The following is a 22,104-nucleotide window of genomic DNA, read 5'->3' as shown; positions in this document are numbered from 1 at the left end:
CAAATAGTGCTGTCTTTACCTCAGGGTGCCTATTTTTTCTGCCTTCCTTCCCAAGTAAGCCATATTAATCTTATATTTGACATAGCCATATTATGCGGAACTAGTCTCCAAGGGCAAGAATATTCCTTCTGTATGGATGGTTCAAGGAGTTGTGCTCCATGTAGACCCTGGACTGTCATACATTCTAACCTTAGAATTTAACTAGAAGTAAACCAATATCATATTGAGTAGATCTAACCATAAGTGAATCCCCTAAGCTGTACAGCAATCCATGTGAGAGGAAAATATGGCTGAAATCTCTAGGGTGTTTTATAAAAGTTGTAAGTTGAGTAAAGTCTAAAACTACCAGGTTTTGTAAGTGTTTTAAAGATTACCAAATTCAGGAGTAATAGTTCTGGTCCAAGATGGCGATATAGGAAGACCCTGAACTCACCTCCTTCACAGATACACGAAATCTATGTTTATTTATAGAGCAATTCCTCCTAAAGAAGATCTGAGGGCTGACTGAACAGGTTCTACACAATAAAAGACCACATGCAGAATGGCATAGTAGCAAAGGGAAACCCCACCCAACCCTGTGAACTGTCATGGGGAGGGAGAGTACTGAGGGACTGTGAGCAGATTTGTCTGCCCTGGGAAACACAAAAAAGCCACACATTCAAAGGGCAAGGAGAATATACAGAAATGATTCCCATAACCCTGTCAAACGGTGGAGAGCTCCTGGAACCCTTTCCAAGTCAGAGGGGCTGATGAGCACTGTGGTTTACATTCGTCCTCCAACTTGATAGTATGGATGAGAACAGAGTCTGGGGGCCCTAGCTTGTCTTCTTCCTCAGTGAGCCCCAGACCCCTAGTCCACACTAGCCCTGTCGTCCTACTAAGGCAGCCCCACAACAGTGCACAACTGGACACCCCTGGTCACACTCATTACTGCTCCAGCTGCCTTGCCAAGGTGACACAGGTACAAAGCACACTGGTGTACTCCAGGCCTACATCACTTCAGCTTCAAATGGTGTGCTAGGGCCGTCCCAGTGCAGAGTGCTCTGGGACTTCAGGAGCTCACCCCACCAGGGTGCCTGTTGTACGTAGTGCCCATACCCATCTCAGCATCATTTGCTCTGCTAGAGCAACTTGTATGCTGAACACTTGCATATCCTGTCTTGCACCCACTTCAGCTATCCTGCCCAAGCATCCTCTGTGCAGAGAGCCCCAAGATCAGCCAAGCCCATGCCTACACTTCAGTTTCAGCTATACTGCCAGGGTTCCTTCTGTGCAGAGAGCCCCAGGACCTACTAGCTTGTATCCACTTCTCTTTTCAGCTGGGGTACCTTCTTTGTGGAGAACCCAGAGATGTCCCGCCAGGGCACTCTCTGTGCAGGTGGTCCTAAGGCCACTCACACTCATGCCCAGTTTAGCTCTGGCATCCCACCAGGACAGTCCCAGCATGGAGTGCCTTAGGACCCCCTCCCCATATTAGGTACACAAAAATTAAACAGAAAGCCAAGCATCAATCATAAGAGAGCAAGAGACAAAGAAAGGAACAGAAGAACTACAAAAGCAACCAAAAAACTGAACAAAATGGCAATAAGTACATACCTATCAATAATTACTTTAAATGTTAACGGTCTAAATGTTCCAATCAAGGACATAGAGTGATTCCATGGATTAAAAAAACAACACCCATCTATATGCTGCCTACGAAATGTTCACTTCAGACCTAAAGACCCATATAGACTGAAAGTGAAGGGATGAAAAAAGATATTCTGTGCAAACAAAAGCAAAAAACAAAAAACTTTGGGTTAGCAATACTTGCATCAAACAAAGTATACATTAATATAAAGATCATAACAGGTGACAAAAGGGGCAATACATAATGGTAAAGGGATTAATCCAATGAGAGGATAGAATAATTGTAAATATTCATGCATCCAACATAGGAATACCTAAATGCATAAAGCAAATATTCACAGATATAGAGAGAGAAATGGACAGTAGTACAATAATAGTAGGGGACTTTAATACCCCACTTACATCAGTGGGTAGAATATCCATGTAGAAAAATCAGTAAAGAAACTGTGTCTTTGAATGACACATTAGACTAGATGAACTTAACAGATACATACAGAATATTCCACCCAAGAACAGAAAACACATTCTTTTCAAGTGCACACGGAGCATTCTCCAGCATAAGTCACATGTAGACCACAAAACAAGTCTCAACAAATTTAAGAGAATAGAAATTATACACACATCTTTTCCAACCACGAACAGTATGACACTAGAAAACAATCACAAGAAAAAACTCAAAAACAAACACATGCAGGCTAAACAACATCCTACTAAATAAACAGTCAATGGGTCAATGAAGAAATCAGAGAGGAAATAAAATTACATGGAGACAAATAAAAATGGAAACACAACGTTCTAAAATTTTGGAGTGAAAGCAGTTCTGAGGGAAGTTTGTGGCAGAACAAGCCTATCTCAAAACAAACAAAAATCTTTAACAGTCTAACCTTACACCTAAAATAATGATAAAAAGAATAAACAAAGCCCAAGGTGAGAAGAAGGAAATAATGAAGAACAGTTCAGAAATAATTGAAAGACTTACAACCCAGAAAAGATCAAAGAAACCAAGAGCTACTTCTTTGAAAAGATAAACAAAACTGATAAGCTGTTAGTCAAACTCATCAAAAAGATGTCCCAAATGAAATGAGAAGTAATTGCTAACAGCACAGAAATACTAAGGATTATTTGTTTGTATAAAGAATTATTTGCCAACAAGTTGGATAACCTAGAAGAAATGGATAAATTCCTAGAAACACATGATCTTCCAAAACTGAATCAGGAAGAAATAAAAAATCTGAACACAACAGTTACTAGTAATGAAGTACAATTGGTAATTTTAAAACTCCCAACAAATAAAAGTCCAGGATGGATTCACAGGTGAATTCTACCTAACACTTTAAAGAAGAACGATTCCAGGCGCTGTGCTGACAGCTCAGAGCCTGGATCCTGCTTTAGAGTCTGTGTGTGTGTGTCTCTGCCCCTCCTCTGCTTATGCTCTCTGTCTTTCAAAAATAAACATTTAGGAAAAGAATTATAACCTATTCCCCTCAAACTATTCCAAAAAAATAGAAGAGAAAGAAATGCCTCCAAGTTCATTTGATAAGGCCAGCATTACTCTCATACCAAAAAATACAAAGACTCTACAAAAAAAGGAAAATTACAGGCCAATATCTCTGACGAACATAGATGCAAAAATCCTCAGGAAAATATTAGCCAACCACATTCAACAGTACAGTAAAAGAATCATTCACCATGATCAAGTGGGATTTATTCCAGGTATATAGAGTTGATTCAATATTTGCAAATCAGTGAACTTGATACATCACATTTATGAAGGTAAAAATCATGATAATCTCAATACAGAAAAAGCATTTGACAAAATTCAACATCCATTATCAAAATGGGTTTAAAGGGTACATATCTCAACATAATAAAGGCCATATGTGGCAAACCCAGTGCTGACATCATATTCAATGGTGAAAAACAGCTTTTCCTCTAAGATCAGGACCCAGGATGTTCCAACTCTTGCCATGTTTATTTAATATAGTACTGAGAGTTTTAACTACAGCTATCAGATAAGAAAAAGAAATAAAAGGTATTTGAATTGGTCGGGAAGAAGTAAAATGATCACCTTTGCAGAGGAAATGATACTAAGAAAACTAAAGACACTCTCAAAAAACTACTAGAAGTGCTAAATGAATTCAGTAAAGTTGTAGGATATTAAGTTTGTATATAGAAATGTGTGGTGTTTCTATATCCTAATAACTAAGTAGCAGAGAAGAATTAAACTAGTCCACTTATAGTTGCACACTAAAGACTAAAATACCTAGGAATAAACTTAACCAAGGAGAAGAAAGACCTATACTTTGAAAACTACAAAATATTGATGAATGAAATTGAAGATGATACAAAAAAAATGGAAAGACATACCATGCATATAGATTGGAAGAATTAATACTGTTAAAATGTTCATACTACACAAAGCAATCTATAGATTCAGTGCAATCTCTATGAAAATACCAAGAGCACTTTCACAGAACTAGAATAATTCTAAAATTTTTATGGAATCATAAAAGACCACAATAGCCAAAGCTATCTTGAGAAAAAACAAAGCTGGAGATATACAGATATTACAATTCCAAATTTCAAGATATACTACAAAGCTATAGTAATCCAAATAGTGTGGTTCTGCACAAAAATAGACATAGATCAGTGAAACAGTACAGAGAGCCCAGAAATCAACCCTCACTTTTATAGTCAATCTACAACAACAGAAGTAAGAATATACAATGGGGAAAAGACTATTGAATTTATGGTGCTGAAAAAACTGGACAGCTACATGTAAAAGAACAAAACTGGACCACTTTCTTACACCACAGACAAAAAGAAACTCAAAATGGATTAAAGACCTAAATGTGAGACCTGAAACCATAAAAATCCTAGAGGAAAATATAGGCAGTAATCCTTTGGGCATTGGCCTTAGCAACATTTGTCTAGCTAAATATGTGTCCTCAAGCAAGAGAAGCAAAGGCAAAAATGAACTATTGGGATTATAGCAAGATGAAAAGCTTGAAGGAAACCAACAAAGTGAAAAGGCAGCCTACTGAATGAGAGAAGATACTTGCAAATGATATATCCAATAAGGGATTAATATCAAATCATACAAATAACTTATACAACTCAACATCAAAGAAATAATCCAATTAAAAATGGGAAAAGGACCTGAATAGATATTTTTCCAAAGCTATACAGATGGCCAATAGGTATATTAAAAGATCCTCAACAGGGGCACCTGGGTGGCTCAGTCGGCTAAGCATCCAACTTTAGCTCAGGTCATGATCTCAAGGTTAGTGGATTCAAGCCCCACGTCGGGTTCTGTGTTGAGAGCCTGGCACCTGGAGCCTGTTTTGGATTCTGTATCTCCTGCTCTGTCTGCCTCTCCCCATTCATGCTCTGTCTTCTTCAAAAATAAACATTTTAAAAAAAGATGCTCAACATTACTAATCATCAGGGAAATGCAAACCCAAAACACAATGAGATATCACCTTATACCTATCAGAATGGCTGGAATAAAAAAAGATAACCACTAATGGTGAGGATGTGGAGAAAAAGGAACCCTTGTGCACTTTTGGTGGGAATGTAAATTACTTGGAAAACACTATAGAAGTTCCTCAAAAAATTAAAAATAGAAATACCATATGATCCAGTATTTCTACTTCTGGATATTTAACACCCCCCCAGCAAATGAAAACATTAATTTGAAAATATATATGACCCCTATGTGCATTGCAGCATTATTTACAATAGCCAAGATGTGGAAGCAACCTAAATGTCCATCAATAGATGAATGGAAAAAGAAGTAGTGTATAGACACACTATGGAATATTAATTCAGCCATAAAAAAGGATGAGATCTTGACATTGCAACATTATGGATGGATGAAGAGGGTATTATGCTAAGTGAAATAAGTCAGACAGATAAAGGCAAATACCATAGGATTTCACTTATATGTGGACTTTAAAAACCAGAACAAATGAATAAACAAAAACAGAAACAGACCCATCAATACAGAGAACAAGCTGATAGTTGCCAGACGAGAGGTGGATGTTGGAGGGCGGGGGATGGATGAAGAGAAGTGAAGTGGGAGATACAGGCTTCCAGCTGTGGAATGAGTAAGTCATGGGGGTAAAAGGTACAGCATAGGAAATAGTCAATAATATTGTTATAGTGCTGAATGGTAGCTGTGGTGAACATAACTTATAGACTTGTCAAATCCCTATGTTATACACCTAAAACTAATGTCACATTATCTGTCAGCTATACTTCAATTAAAAACAAAAAAGATTTTTAGATTAATTGATCTGTTCTTCTGAGAAGAAAAGAGTTTCCAAATGGTCTTAACGCTGGTATGTTAGTCATGTCTTGGCCTTGGTGCATGGCTGGTGCCCATTGTAACCATACTTTTACTTCTGTAAAACTTGATTTCACCTTCTACTGTCTTACTCTTTGCTTCTATACTTTGCAGCCTCATAGGCTTGATCCTCAACCTCTCTGTTCTTTCTAAGAACCAGTTTTAGACTCTTCTTTCAAGAAAGAGATGATGCAGAAGAGAGCAAGGAAAGTAGAGAACAGATACCCTGGGCAGCAGTGCCCAAGACTGGTGCTGAAATTTTGTTGGTGAAAATTCTTCCTCTCTTGTTTTTCTCATAGCTTCTATCATAATCTTAGTTTTAAAAAATCCCTGTGTATTTGCTATGCTTAAGTAAAAGTGGTAGAGAGGCACCTGGGTAGCACAGTCAGTTGAGCATCTAACTCTTGATTTAAGCTCAGGCCATGATCCCAGAGTTATGGGATCAAGCCCCACATCAGGCTCTTTGCTGAGCATGGAGCCTGCTTAAGATTGTCTCTCTCTCTCTCTTTATCTCTCTCTCTCTTTCTCTCTCTCTCCCCCTCCCCCTCCCCATTCCTGCCCATGCCTCTCTCCCCCATTCATGTTTACTCTAAGAAAAAAAAAGTGGTAGAGAGAAGTGTGATATCATTGCCAAACATAGTAGTCTCTGATTGAATAGATTTTGGTCAGTCAATAATTACTGAGTACCTACTATGTGCCAAGCACCACACCAAATGCAAAGGATACACTGCAAACAGGCAGACAAGGCATTGCTCTAGTGAACATTATAGATACAGGAGGCAGCCAGTTAACATGCAAATTAACAAGTATTTTAGGTGGTGGAAAGTACAATGAGATCAATAAAATGGAATGTTGAGGACAAGGACTAGGAAAAGGTAGTTACTTCAAAATACTCAGAGAATGTCTCTCTCGGGTGACATTTGATATCTGAAACCTGAATAATGAGAAGGAGCCAGCTATGCAAAAATCTCTGGAAAGAAATTCCTAACAGGAAGGAAAGACTGGGCATTTGGGGATACTTGGGAAAGAACAGTGTGAGTAGGTCCTAGATACAGGAGATAGTGAAAGGAAGGGAGGTGGTCAAGGCCAACTTTGGAGACTCATATTGGCTAGGGACCCAGTGTGCTGGTCACTCTTCAACAACCAGCTCTCTGAGTGCAGTTCTGATATGAATGTTTGACATTTTCCTTCACATTAATAAGATGAAAGTGAAATCATAAAGACATGCTGTCAAGACGTCACTCATTTTTAAATATTAGTAACTTCGCTGAAATGATAGTTTTTTAATAATAGAGGATTACTTACTCAATTTTTGTGCTATTTATTATATACCAATTAAAGGCACAACATACTTTAAAGTTTGATCTTCATTATTACTATTTTCTCCATCATTTTCATAGGTCTAGACCATCAGGGGAAACGAACTAAACCAAACCCTGATATGTAGCTTGGCCAATATCTGCGGTGTAGCTAGTCACTCTGACCCACATGAGGCCACTGAATGTGGGACAGGGAAGGGATGCACAATAACAAACCATTGTCTGGTATTGTGTTCAAAAAGAATTATTTTTCAATAAATCCTTACTAAGTACACAGTGTGGACCAAACACTATTCCGTATGCTGGGGCCAAAGCAATGAACAAAACAAAGACTTTTCTGAGGCTAATAAGTGCTATGAAGAAAAAAAAAATAGAATAAGAAGTTAGACTTAAAACCAGACCTTCACATCACTCTTTCACAGTGTGTTAAAACATGGTTTTAAAAAATAATAAAGCATAATTATGTAGCCTCATTAACTAGGATATATTCTTTCACAATGTGTTGAAACATGGTTTTAAAAAATAATAAAGCATAATTATATTGCTTCATTAACTAAGATATACTGTAACTTTTCAAGAATAAAAGTTTTACCAGGAATGAAATTTGTTCTGAAAACATTGTTTTTCATCTTTTTTCTCTCATATTTTTAATTTTAGTTTTGTGTTTTATAATACACATAATATATTGGTATAAGAGTAGATTTATAAAATGCATGCCATGAAAAGTGCTTAAAATTTTTTCATGGCATGCAAAATAAATGTTCGAAGGCCACTGCTTTAGCAATTCGAAAAATAATGCATGAGCCTCAGGGATGCTCCTAGGAACAGCTCTGCATTAAAAAAATTTTTTAATGTTTTTATTTATTTTTGAGAGAGAGACAGAGCATGAGTGGGGGAGGAGCAGAGAGAGAGGGAGACACAGAACCCGAAACAGGCTCCAGGCTCTGAGCTGTCAGCACAGATCCTGATGTGGGGCTTGAATCTCACTAACTGTGAGATTATGACTGACTGAGCCACCCAGGCACCCCCATCTCTGCATTTTTAATAGGTCCCTAACCTGATAGTAAGGAAGAATGTTCTGTGTTGTATTAGGTCCAGTGAGAGCTAAGTGGCCATTACCATCACTGCAATCACTGCAGTAGATCATGAAGTACCAAATTAGACACTGAGTGTACTCCCTGCTGTGGGACCTCATATGAGCACCACACGGGAGCCAAGACATGTAGACCAGCAGGGAGAACCTTAAGAAACATTTGAGAGCTGCCTGGATGGCTCAGTCAGTTGAGCGTCCTACTTTGGCTCAGGTGATGATCTCACAGTTCGTGGGTTTGAGCCCCACATCGGGCTCTGTGCTGATCACTAGCTCAGAGCCTGGCGCCTACTTCGGATTCTGTGTCTCCCTCCCTCTCTGTCCCTCTTCTGTTCACGCTCTATCTCTGTCTCTCAAAAATAAATAAATGTAAAAAATAAATAAAGTTAAAAAAAAAAATTTGAAAGAATCTGTTCCCTAACAAGGCCGACTCCACAGCATGATCAGTGTAACATGAAAGATTTAAGAGGGCAGTTTGATAACATACTTCACCATAACAAAAGTTGAATCCTGAGTTGAGAAGGTGCCGATAGGGAAGAGAAGATTGAGCCTGTCAAGCCTGTGACTCAGGCACCTACCCCGATAGCCCTGAAGGTTTACCAGCCTTCCATCTCTGAAACAGAATACCAGCAGCAGCATGAGGCCTGCTACCGGAAGGAATGGAGAATGCAAGCCTGTTGGCAGATCCAGAACCTTAAAACTCAGACACCACTTCTTTCCAGGAAATCTTCTTTTTCTGGTTGGGTTAAGTCCCAGGTATCTACTTCTGATAGGTAACCGATAATAATCCTAAGATACTTGCTGCACTGTATCAAAATTACATTTTTGTATTTGCATCCCACACTAGAATGAGAGTTTCATTTGTTTCTATGATGCCTGACACATTGTAGACACTCATTTACTGAAAGCATAAGTCCTCTTGGCTTTCTTTCCCTGATTGTTCACATAATTGCTCTCAGATCCACAAGAACAGTGAAGAATCCAGTGAATCAATCTACATTATAATGTTTTTTTCACCCAAAAAGCTATCTAAACATTTTAAAAGATTTGACCCCAAGAAGTTTCAGCCATGAGGGGGCCATCCTGATGAAATTAGTGCCCTTGTAGGAAGAGACAGCAGAGAGTTCACTGTCTCACACAGTGAGGTGGTAGCTGTCTACAAGCCAGGACTCACCAGAACTCAGCTATGCAGTCATCCTGATCTCCAAATCCCCGCCTCCAGAATCGTGAGGAAGTCAGTCGGTTGCTCAAGCCACCCAGGCTGTGATACTGTGTTACGGGAGCCCCGGCTAACTCAGATAGCAAACGACGTGAATTTTAACATAATTCTCGGGAGAAGTCAATCTGGAAAGGCTCTGCAGTGGGAACCAAAGGAATCTGAGTCTTGTTGAAAATATCTGTTTATTGAATAGGTATTTTAAAATATGGCTAGAAATACAGAACTACAAGTCATATGTTGGTGGTAGGACTCTACCTTATCTATAGTTCTATTGTCACCTTGGTTTTTTTTGTTTTGGCTTTTATGGAATTCTGGGACAGCACATGACTGAATATATATGTTCTTGAAGGATTTTTCTTGGATAAGGGAGCCCAAGTAAGTTACTGATCCTAATTTTGGAAGAACGATACTTTCTCTGTCTAGTCTCTTAACCCTTTGCAAAGATATAAAAAGGAACGTAAGATGCTTTCCATGTACTGCATGGTACGTTACAGTATTTTGAAGCATGGTTCCATTACAGTATTTGAAAATATTAAATCTTAAGCAAAAACACGAGTGTAGAGCCATAGGTTAAAAAAAAAATCCAAGCAGCATTTTTTTAAAGAATGTAGTGATCAAACTTTAATCCTCCTACATGGTTTCTAACTAGAATTTTTTTTATTATTATTATAAGGTAGCAATGTGTAGAAGAGGCAGGGAAGGTTTTTTTCTTTTTAAATAAATTTGGATAATCTTACTGGAAAAATGTATCTATTTCAAGTGCTAAATTAGAACTAATTCACAGCTGAATTCTGTGATGAGTCAAAGGAAATGGCTGCAGCTTGGAAGAGCCATGCTGGTAGACAGGCTTCCGGACAGAGTGGAAGGGGCCTGAAGTCTGAATTCAGTAGGGTCTGTTTAACAACCATGCAGCTAGAAGCAAATTCCTCAATATTTGAACAATGTAGTTAGAGATCAGGATTTTTAAGAGGTAATGAAGGTCAAATGAGCTTATAGAGTGGACCCCTAATCCAGTTTGCCTGGTTTCCACCTAAGAAGAGGCAGAGACACCAGGGAGGCACACACACACAGAAGGGGCCGCATGGGGACAGTAAGAAGTGAGCCATCTATAAGCCAAAGAGGTTTCAGAGAACCAAACCTGCCAATACTTTTGTCTTGGACTTCTAGCCTCCAGAACTGTGAGAAAATAAATTTCTCTTGTTTAAGCTACCCAGGCTGTGTTATTTTGTTATCACAGCCCTAGCAGACTGATCCAGTGGGTATAAGAATAATACCACTTTAGAGGAGTTAGGATTACATGTGGCTAATGCTGCGCTTGCCTCCAGGTAGACACTCAATAAGTGGACGCCATACTTTGTGGCTCAGAAAGGAGAACAATACCAAATTACCTTCTTCAGCAAGAAAAGCAGTAATTATTTAAAATCTCTATGCCACTTTGAGTAAATACCTAATTTAATCTGAATAATAATCCTGTGCAAACCACCCTTATCTTGCACATGAGGAAACTGAAGCCTTTAAATTATGTAATTTGCCTAAAGTCACATAGAAAGTGACAGATTCATGAACATGGTGTTAAAATCTGTATTCTTTCTACCATGCCATGCCACCTACGAAAGCAGCCAGCTAGATGCCAAAAGGTTATTAATGAAAGAGGTCCATTCTAGATGATTTCTGCAGCAGACACACAGCAAGGGGTTGGCTTTTGTTGTAGGAATGTATTTCTGCCCACACACGGGGATATTCACTCCCACGTCAGCTGGGCCACACAGATGCCTGCAGTCAGAGTCAAATATCTTTTCAATAGAGACTTTCTAATCTGCTCAAGCACTTGAACCAAATAGTCACTTAATATCCCAGAGCTCTGTGCCAAAGGCAAACAGCCAATTTGGCCTACGGAATGGTAAGACCATGTGTTAACAATCAGTATGGCCTTGCCTTGCTGTGCCTGGGTTCAGGACAACTGCATGCAGACAGACATGTAGACAGATAGCTGGGTCAGGATAAGAAAACTGCAAAATTGAACCCTGATTGGCCACGTGGGTGGGTTCCCACATGTGAGATCATTTTGTACTCTACTTCAGCCAAGGAGAGCATCAAGTGAAATAATTATATTTTACAAACATGCAAAATCCAATAAAAATAAAATTTTACTTTATAAAAATATTTTTAAAATATATTTTTATATTTTATAGTTGCTTCTAAATGTTCTTTCTGGTAATGATTAGCCCATGGGATTATGTTTTAAAATCACTTCCTATTAATGAGGAAAGCTCATAGTAAAGGTGTTTTTCTTCTTGTTTACCATGACATCAGTTACATTTAAGTTTTTAAATTACTTTTCAGACTGTTTTTAGAGGAGTTTTAGGTTTACAATGAAGTTGAGAGGGAGGAACAAAGATTTCCCATATAGCCCTACCCCCACACATGCATAACCTCCCCCATTACCAACATCTTCCACCAAAATAGTATATTTGTTACCAAGGATGAACCTATACTGATACATAATCATCATAATCACCCAAAGTCCACAGTTACCTTGGGGTTCACTCTTGGTGGTGTACATTCTGTGGGTTTAGACAAATACATAATGACATGTATCCATCATTACAGTGTCATACAGAGTAGGGACGCCTGGGTGGCTCCGGTGGTTAAGCATCTGACTCTTGATTTAGGCTCAGGTCATGATCTAGGGTTTGTGAGTTTGAGCCCCATGTCAGGCTCTCAAGAGCCTGCTTAAGATTCTCTCTTCTCTATCATCCCCATGCTCTCTCTCTCTTTCCCTCAAAATAAATAAACTTAAAAAAAGGTTAAAAAAATCATATACAGAGTAGTCTCACTGCACTAAAATCCACTGTGTTCTGCCTCTTCATCTCCCCACTGCCCCCACCCCTGGCAACCAATGATCTCTTGTCTCCATGTTTCAGTTACACTTAAATTTTTTTAAATCTTATTTATTTTGAGAGAGAGAGAGAGAGAGAGAGAGAGAGAGAGAATTCCAAGCAGGCTTCTTGCTATTAGTGCAAAGCCCAGTGCAGGGCTCAATCCCATGAACCGTGAGAACATGACCTCAACCGAAGTCAAGAGTCAGAAGCTTAACCAACTGAGCCACACAGTTGCCCCTAGTTATACTTAAATTTAAAAGACAGACTAAGAAGTAGCCTTTTTATGGTAATTTTTGAAACTGAATTTAAGATGTATGGAAAAGCCATTTCTCATGATTGACTATGACTCACTGTTGTGAGGTCTCATTATAATGTTCTCTCTGATTTTATGTGAGATTTTCCATAATAAAAAGTTTTTTTTAAATAAGCAAGATTGACCTTAAAAACATTATTTCTGCCTAATTCTCACATAAATGTTATAGATTCAAACTTTGAAAAAGCTTGTAAGACAGGGATACTCATGTATCTCTGCTTGTGAAATGAAGGGTTGCTGCAGGATGGATGACTACTACCAAATAAATATCTCGGGTGTTTCTTAAACTTGTCTTAATAAGGTCATCAATGATACAGTAGTACACCCAGCATCCCATTGGCTCTTTGTGCAAGTGTGGCAGATGCTGTCAATACACCATGACCTGGCCTCTTAGCACCTACCACGTCAAGGGCATGCCACCTTGCTTCCGATGTCCAACCTCTGTAAGACTCTGCTAGACCTTCTCTCTTCTTTAGAGACATTCTGCTTATGTTAGCTAGGGGCAGAGCTCAAGGGCTAGAGAATGAATGCTGCCTGTGAGCCTCCCTCATCCAATGCCTAAAGGGAGCTGATGGATAAACCTCCTAGCTCTCTTTTCCTTCAGATTACTTAGCTCTGGGGCTCTTGCTCTACATTTTTATTTCCCAAAATACCCTTGCCCAGATATAACGTTGGTTTTCCAAAGTGGCAACTTGCTGGAGAAATACATCCTTTATTAGCTTCCTCCTCTTCCCTGTCTCATCCTACTTCCCTACCGGTGCTCCTGGGATCACCTCTCAAATATGCTTCTGGTACCTGAATCCTAGCCTCAGGCTCTGCTTCTGTGAGAATTCAGTGTAAGACAGAAAGATATCAAGTTGAGAGACCTAGCCCTCAATCTGAAGAAAAATTTCATGAAGGATTTTTGAAAAGATGTCCTATAAATGAAGACAGTATTTGGGTTAATATAAAATTTCCCCCTCTTCAAAAATGATGGAATAGCTTATACTTGAATCAACCCTGTGGAACTGATGTAAGTAGTTTGGTAAGGATTGGGGCCCATGACCCCAATAAGAGGTTTTTTATGGGATTAAAAAAATACCTTAGACAATTGATTGAATGGATTACAGTGGATGGAAGTAGATAATCCCAACTGAAAATGTATCCATGAATAAATATTCACAGTGAGGACTGTGAGACAGATTACATTGGAAATTTGGTTAGCAACCCTGTTGTTAGAGAAGAATTAAAGTAAAATGCTAGGTTCTCTGTGATGAGATTCCATACAAATGGGACACTTTTTTAAATCCACATTTTTAATTGAATATTTTTAGTCAAATAGAATATTTTCAGTCATCAGAAATGCCAGACTCAGTGTCTATAAACTTTTTTTTACTTATTATTACTATCTAGTTTTAATATTAATAAAAGCCTTGTTTTTACCATTTATCATAATTTTAATTTCTTTACAGTATCTTGGATGTTGTAAAGAAAGTACTTAGGTAGGACTCCCAGGTTTCTTCTTTAATTACTTGGGTTAATTATGGTGCCAACAAGCAGAATGGAGAGTAAGTGATAAAGATGTAGTTTGGCTGCATAATATTCCTGTGTGTATGTGTGTGTGTGTGACGTTTTCCTTATCCATTTATCAATTGCTGGACACTTAGGTTGCTTCCATATCTTGGCTATTGTAAATAATGCTGCAGTGAACATGGGGGCACATATATCCTTTCAAATAAATATTTTTTCCCTTGGGTAAGTGAATTATTAGATCAAATGGTGTTTGTTTTTAAGTTTTTGAAAAACACACTGTTTTCTACAGTGACTGTACCAGTTTGCATTCCCACTGACAGTGTATGAGGTTCCTTTTTCTTATCCTTGCCAACACTTGTTATTTCTTATGTTTTTGATTCTAGCTATTCGGACAGATGTGAGGTGGTATCGCATTGTGCTTTTGATTTGTATTTTCCTGATGCTTAGTGATGCTGAGCATTTTTTCATCTGTCTGTTGGCCAACTGTATATCTTCTTTGGAAAAATATCTATTTAGATTTTTTGCCCATTTTTATTTTATTTTATTTTCTATTGTTTTTGAGAGACAGAGAGAGACAGTGAGAGCAGGGGAGGGTCAGAGAGAGAGGGAGACAGATTCTGAAGCAAGCTCTAGGCTGAGCTAGCTGTCAGCACAAAGCCTGATGTGGGGCTCGAACCTACCAACTGTGAGATCATGACCTGAGCTGAAGCCAAACGCTTAACCGACTGAGTCACCCAGGCACCCCTTTTGCCCATTTTTAAATTGGGGTTTTGGTGTATGTGTGTGTTCAGTTGTGTAAGTTCTTAACATATTTTGGATATTAACCCATTATTGGATATCTTTTGCAAATATCTAATTCAGTAGGTTGCCTTTTTGTTTTACTGAGGGTTTCCTTCACTAGGTAAAACCTTTTTAGTTTGATATAGTCCAATAGTTTATTTTTGCCTTTATTTCCATGGGATATTACATAGCCATGAAAAAGGATGGGGTTGTACCATTTGAGACCACATGGATGGACCTAGAGGGTATTATGCTAAGTGAAATAAGTCACACTGAGAAAGACAAATACCATATGATTTCGTTCATATGTGGAATCTAAAATTAAAAAAAAAAAAAGAACAAACAAAACCCAGAATTAGACCTGTAAACACAACTGATGGTTGCCAGAGGAGAGAGGGTTGAGTTTATCAGACAAAATGAATGAAAGGGAATGGAAAATACAGGCTTCCAGTTATGGAATAAATAAGTCATGGGAATTGAAGACACAGTATAAGGAATATAGTCAACGATCTTATAATAGCATTGTATAGTAAAAGATGGTTGCTACACTTGTGAGCATAGAATAATGTTTAAACTTGGGAATCACTGTGTTGTACACCTGAAACTAAAAAAATTTTTTTTTTAAATCTGGTTTGAGAATAGAAAACTTATAATGTAAGGCATCTGTGAACCATGGAGGAGGTGATGTCTGATGGGTGAGGAGTACAAGGTCCTATACGTCGTTTACAGGAGCTAAACCTATCTGTTCCCTGCTTTATGGTCAAGCCACTCCCCATTCACAGACCACGCCCTCAGCCACATCTGACACTCCTTGCTCTGGGTTTGCTCTGGCTGTTCCCTCTGACCAAAACACATTCCTCCCCTCCATCACCCAGACAACTCATGTTTGAACACCTTCCAAGACACAGCACTCACACCCCCACCCTTTTCTGCTGTGACTTTGGCATTAATTCTCAGTTTCTTGAGACAATGATGGTAATATAGGAACACCTAACAGGGCTAATATAAAGATTAATTATACATCTAAAGCACTTAAAACATCATGGCACATACAGTGTTCTCCGAGTCTTTGCTATTCCTGTTACTTGCTGTCTTATAAGAGCCCACATCATATTCTGTTAAAAATTATTTTTTAAGATTTGTTGTAATAACAGTCTTACCAAATAGTGCTGATTTAAAACAGTGAGTGTTCCAGTCTTTTCTAAGTCTTATCACAAACAACTGATTTAAATAATTTTTACCAGGCTTTCTCCCCATCCCCCTTTTTATCCTGTAGGTCAAGGTTTTTTTGTGAGTTTCCATATTCTGTATACTGCCTATTTTTTATGTCTGTGTCGTATCTCCTTGTTTTAAGAATTTCCTGATATTTGAGGAGCATGTAGGTAGCCCAGTTGGTTAAGCCTTGGACTTTGGCTCAAGTCATGATCTTGTGGTTTGTAAGTTCCAGCCCTGTACTGGGCTCTGCACTAACAGCCCAGAGCCTGCCTCAGATTCTCTGTCTTCCTGTCTTTCTCTGCCCCTCTCCTGCACAAGTGCACGTGCTCACTCACTCCCCCCGCCCCCCGCACTCAAAAAAACAAGCATTTAAGAGGCACCTGGGTGACTCAGTCAGTTAGGTGTCCAACTTCAAGCTCAGGCCATGGTCTCGTGGTTCGCGGGTTCAAGCCCCATGTCAGGCTCTGAGCTGTCAGCACAGAACCTACTTTGATTTCTGTGTCTCCCTCTCTCTCTGCCCTCTCGTGCTTGCATACTGTTTCTCTCTCAAAAATAAACATTTAAAAAATTGTTTTCTAAGTAAACATTTAAAACAAGAATTTCCTGATATTTGAGTACATGGATTGTTTCCAATTATTTTTTATGTTTTTTATTTATTTTTGACAGAGTGTGAGTGAAGGAGGGGCAGAGAGAGAGGGGAAGATACAGAACCTGAAGCAGGCTTCAGGCTCTGAGCTGTCAGCACAGAGCCCTATGCAGGGCACATACTATGAGATCATGACCTGAGCCAAAGTCAGCCACTTAACTGACTGAGCTACCCAGGTGCCCCCTCCAGTTATTATTTTGATTGAGGCTGTTTAACAAGCCTTTTCCTATGCATTAATTGTTTGAGGATTTTCTGAAAAGTGAAATTTAAATCAAATTTTATTTTTATACCTTTTATGAATTTCTCCAAATGTTCTCTAAATATTTTTTATAATCTATTATAACCATGGATATCTATCACTCAGTATAAGTGCTAACATAAGAAACTTAAGAATGTATGCATAATTAACTGTCCTTTATAAATCTTTGAATATGAATTATACCAAAAAGTTAGTAAAGCTAAAAATAGTACCTTTGTGACTAAGAGCAAGAGAGCTTGAAGTTTAACTTTTTCTAACAGATATGAATTGCTATAATTTAGAAAACTGACTTGGATATATATTTTGCTATAGGCCTATATTAAGCAATATTAATTTAGACCTAAATTAAAGCAATCCTTTAACTTTTTATTATAATATATATAATTTAGTTTATGAGGAAAATAACCCATTAAGAATAAGGTTATTAAATGTGATTTCTTTTCAATGGAATATCTTTTCTTTTTCGTATTTTAGCATCAAGAATATTTTATAGCACAATTATAACTACAAATGTCAAAGAAATTTAAGGGCTTATTCATAACAACGCAAATGTTCTTGTTTTTAAACCTTTGAATTAGATCATAGAAAATTCTGTACTATCCACTGCACTGGTTACTTGAGAAGCTGGCCTCCAAATATTGTTGGAATGGAAGAAGAAAAGGACAGTAAGAAAGACAGTAGTAATTTTACCTGCCTTGTTGCCATTGGAAGATTGCATCCATATGTTGTCCCACAGAACAATGGAGAGATTAAAGTGAAACCAACTGAATTTATAACCCGGTTTGCAATGAATGGGAAATTTGTTTATGTAGACCAAAGGTGAACGTTTATTTATTGCCATAATAATTAGCATTCAATGGGATACTTAAGGATATTAAAGATGTGCCTTAGTAGTACTGCTGGATTTTTAAGACTTCAGAACAGGAAGTAAAGTTTAAATGTAAAGGATGCAGATATGTCTGTAATTTTGTTCAGGCCAAAAAGTAAACTTGGAATATTTCTGAGCCAGTGGTGCAGAAGCGGGGCATGGTCTGTGGCCACAGGTTTATTGGTGAATGGTAAAAAGAGTCTACCCTGGATTGGTGGGGAAGGGGATGTCTATCTGGCCTGGGTCTAGGGCAGCCAGAGGGGCCCGGTGATGCATATGGCTTACTCATCCCCTTGTCATGTTCCTACTGTCGTGACTGTGTATGGACCTATAGTACCGTGGATGGGAATGCATTCACCAATCTGAAGTTTATTTTCAATTTTAAAACCAGGGCTACAGCAATTTTAGGATACCTGCCTCAGGAACTTTTGGGAACTTCTTGTTATGAATATTTTCATCAAGATGACCACAGTAATTTGACTGACAAGCATAAAGCAGGTACGCATTGAGTGGGTAATTTTTTGGTACTTTTTAATTATAGCTTCAACTCATGTTTCATTCCTGTGAAATCTGAAACTTGAATTAATCCTCAAGGGATAGATTTATCTAGTGGCAAACCATTATGCTGATGATTATCTTTTCTCATTAAGTTCTACAGAGTAAGGAGAAAATCTTTACAGATTCCTACAAGTTCAGAAAGAAAGATGGCTCTTTTGTAACTTTAAAAAGCCAGTGGTTTAGTTTCACAAATCCTTGGACCAAAGAACTGGAATATATTGTGTCTGTCAACAATTTAGTTTTGTAAGTAATTTTTATGTTAAGACCTTTGTGTTAATTTCAAATAAGTGTCATGTCTTCTCTTGTCTTGCTAAATCATTAAAGTTGTATGATCATCTGGCTTTATAACTTGAATACATTTTATAATTTATTCACTGTTTACTGGCGTTACTTCTCAGAATGAAGCTGAAAGTTTTCCCTTTTGGAATGCATTCTTATTTTTTGGATTGCTATATAATGTGATAGTAAATTCATTCAAGCACTTCCTTCCTATCCTTCATGGCCTTGTATTGACCCTCCAATAAATGATGTGGTTGTAGCTTTAAACTATCTATCGTTGTAAGAATATTTTTTGTCCCACAGATCATTTTTATAGACATCTTCTAAGCATGGGGTGCCACATGTGATTGTGTAGGAATATTTAGCTGAGGGATAAGCGCAAATCCAGCCTAAGCACTACTTGCCAAACCCTGGCTATGGCTGTGTCGGCTAACTTAAAGGAAGAGCCAACTTTCCCTGATTTGCTTAATAGGATAGCACAGCCCATTTTATTTTATTTTTAAAAATTTTTTAATGTTTTTATTTATTTTTGAGAGACAGAGAGAGACAGTGCAAGCAGGGGAGGGTCAGAGAAAGAGGGAGACACAGAATCTGAGGCAGACTCCAGGCTCTGAGCTGTCAGCACAGAGCCTGACACGGGGCTCGAACCCATGAACCATGAGATCATGACCTGAGCTGAAGCTGGAGGAGGCTTTACCGACTGAGCCACCCAGGTGCCCCAACACAGCCCATTTTAAGTATGATTATTTTTTGGTAAATTTTTCATTGTAATTGCTGTAACATCAACCCAATTCTATTTCCTGATCTACTATATTTCATTTTCTAAAAGGTCCCCAAAGCTTGGCATTCCAATACTATCCCCTGGTATTCATTCCTATAATCCTTGCCTTCTTATCATTAGTATACAAACTGAAAATCTGTAACTGAGAAAATGTACCTTATAAGGTGATAGGGCATTCAGCAAGTGTCCTGGTACTTAGCACATAAATAACTTTGATCTCTAGTCATGACGTTAACAACATGTATATATAAAACAAAAAGGTCAAGAATTTATTAAGTCATTACATTCAAGCTCTGTTTATTTAACAATTTCCTTCACCTAAAAAAAGTCACCGATGGTGTTTCTTCATTCTAGGAGACATAGTGAGATTAGAGAAGCATCGTTACTTCCTTGCAGCTCTCAATCATCACAAGGTAAGCTTGGTTTTAAATGACAGATTTAGTATGAGGAGTGTTGTTATTGTCACCATCTTTTTCTGTCTTGGAGAGGGAAAAATTTCAAGGTAATATTGCAAAGACTTCTAGGGCTAAAGTTATCCTTTTTAGAATTTCTACAATACTCTGATCATACTTCCATTATAATTTTACACCGTTTTGCAATTAGTTGTCTGTTTATTTGGCCTGCTACTAGATCCAGTTCTTCAAGAGTAGGAATGGTATTTGCTCATTATCTATTCCTAGCAGATAGCATAGTTCCTTGTAGTTTGTGACACTCAAGACATATCTGTTGAGCAAATTAATGAAAAGCATTAAGGGTGAGTTTTTGCTTTTCCTAGTTTTTCACCACAGGAATATTTTATTCTATGACTTGTATAAATAAAAACAGAAATATGAAGGAATATTAAAAATAAAGCAGTATTGCTCTGGCCTTAGTGTAGAGATTAAAATGGGAAGGAACTCTCTCTGCTTAAGGGTTACAGGTCATGATTATACCCTCAATGATGTTCTACATATTTGACTCCTATCATTCTTCTTACACATCTTAAACCATTGTGAGTTATGTTTATAATGCAAGCATACATGTTTCTAACATTTTAGGATGTAGCTAGTCTATTTCCTTTAAAGACAGAAATGGGAAATACATTTGAATTGAGATAAAATATCAACCAAAGTTACATATGCTTTTAAAAAGTCTTCAATTGGATTTTCCCTATTGATATTATTTAGAATCTTCTAAACCATCTTATATTAGTGTACCCGGAATGTCAACTGGAAAAGTACTTGGCGCTGGTAGTATTGGAACAGATATTGTAAATGAAGTCCTGGACTTACAAAGGTAATGTTTTATTTCTGCAAATATCTTCGCAAGTGAAATTATTATACTTGTAAAACCAATAGTAAAAAAAATCAGTAAGTTTCCTATATGCAAACAAAAACTAATAACATAATGGAAGAGAAGATCATTTTTATAGTAGCAACAAAAAAAGTTAATAAATATTTATGGGGCAACTGGGTGGCTCAGTCAATTAAGTGGCTGACTTCAGCTCAGGTCATGATATCATGGTTTATTGGTTAGAGCCCCGTGTCAGGCTCTATGCTGACAGCTCAGAGCCTGGAGTCTGCTTTGGATTCTATGTCTCCCTCTCTCCCTGCCCCTCCCCCAACTCATGCTCTGTCTCTCATGCTCTCTCTTTCAAAAATAAAAAATAAACATTAAAAAATATAATATTTAGATATGAACTTTACAAGCATACAGAGCTATATGTAAACAAATTTTTAATTCTACAAAGTTTCACAAAAGATGACTTGAATAACTTTCCAGATAGAAGTTCTTTTCAATGAGATGACTCACTACTGTAAGGATGATAATGTTGGTTAAGCTAACCTTATGCAAAATAGTATCTTGCATATGCTTTCTAGAATCCAACAAATGGGGGTGTCTGGGTGGTTCAGTCGGTTGAGCAGCTGACTTCAGCTCAGCTCATGATCTCATGGTTTATGGGTTTGGGCCCCACATTGGGCTCTGTGCTGACAGCTCAGAACCTGTACCCTGCTTCAGCTTCTGTGTCTCCCTTTCTCTCTGCCCCTGCCCTGCTTCATTCTCTGTCTCTCTCTCTCTAAAAATAAATAAAACATTTTTTTAAAATTAAAAAAAGTAATCCAACAAATGATACTAACCATACTAAGATACCTAGGAAAATTCTGAAAACCAAAAGTAATAGAATGAGACTAGCCCTAACAGATATTAAAATATATTATAAAACCATAGTCACTAAAACATTTCAGTACAACCCACAAATAGATAAATCGGAAAGAATAGAGTCCAGAAATAGACTCAAAGATATATGGGAATTTATTTCAAATCAGTAAGGGAAATGGATTAAACAATTAAGAGCACTATAATAACTCTATAACCATTGCGGGGGGAGCTAAACACAAGCTTTATTCTTTACGATAAAATAAATGT

At 37.8% G+C, this 22,104-nt stretch overlaps 1 protein-coding gene and 1 long non-coding RNA gene across 9 annotated transcripts in view; one reads left to right on the top strand and one right to left on the bottom strand.

The window, feature by feature from the left end:
• LOC115304592 overlaps nucleotides 1–22,104 on the bottom strand; it is a 121,581-nt gene that overhangs the window by 40,078 nt on the left and 59,399 nt on the right. The gene's annotated exons all lie outside the window — the stretch shown is intronic.
• ARNTL2 (aryl hydrocarbon receptor nuclear translocator like 2) overlaps nucleotides 1–22,104 on the top strand; it is a 108,468-nt gene that overhangs the window by 72,816 nt on the left and 13,548 nt on the right. For all 8 annotated transcript variants that reach the window (XM_029954818.1, XM_029954817.1, XM_029954815.1 and 5 more), the window contains 5 exons: nucleotides 17,791–18,031; nucleotides 18,472–18,578; nucleotides 18,731–18,881; nucleotides 20,053–20,111; nucleotides 20,865–20,973. In XM_029954818.1, the coding sequence (XP_029810678.1) occupies nucleotides 17,791–18,031; nucleotides 18,472–18,578; nucleotides 18,731–18,881; nucleotides 20,053–20,111; nucleotides 20,865–20,973 (667 nt within the window). The remainder of the gene's footprint in view (nucleotides 1–17,790; nucleotides 18,032–18,471; nucleotides 18,579–18,730; nucleotides 18,882–20,052; nucleotides 20,112–20,864; nucleotides 20,974–22,104) is intronic.

This window comes from Suricata suricatta, chromosome 10, assembly GCF_006229205.1.
Source record: "Suricata suricatta isolate VVHF042 chromosome 10, meerkat_22Aug2017_6uvM2_HiC, whole genome shotgun sequence".
NCBI lineage: Eukaryota > Metazoa > Chordata > Mammalia > Carnivora > Herpestidae > Suricata > Suricata suricatta.
This window is presented reverse-complemented; position numbering and strand designations above follow the sequence as displayed.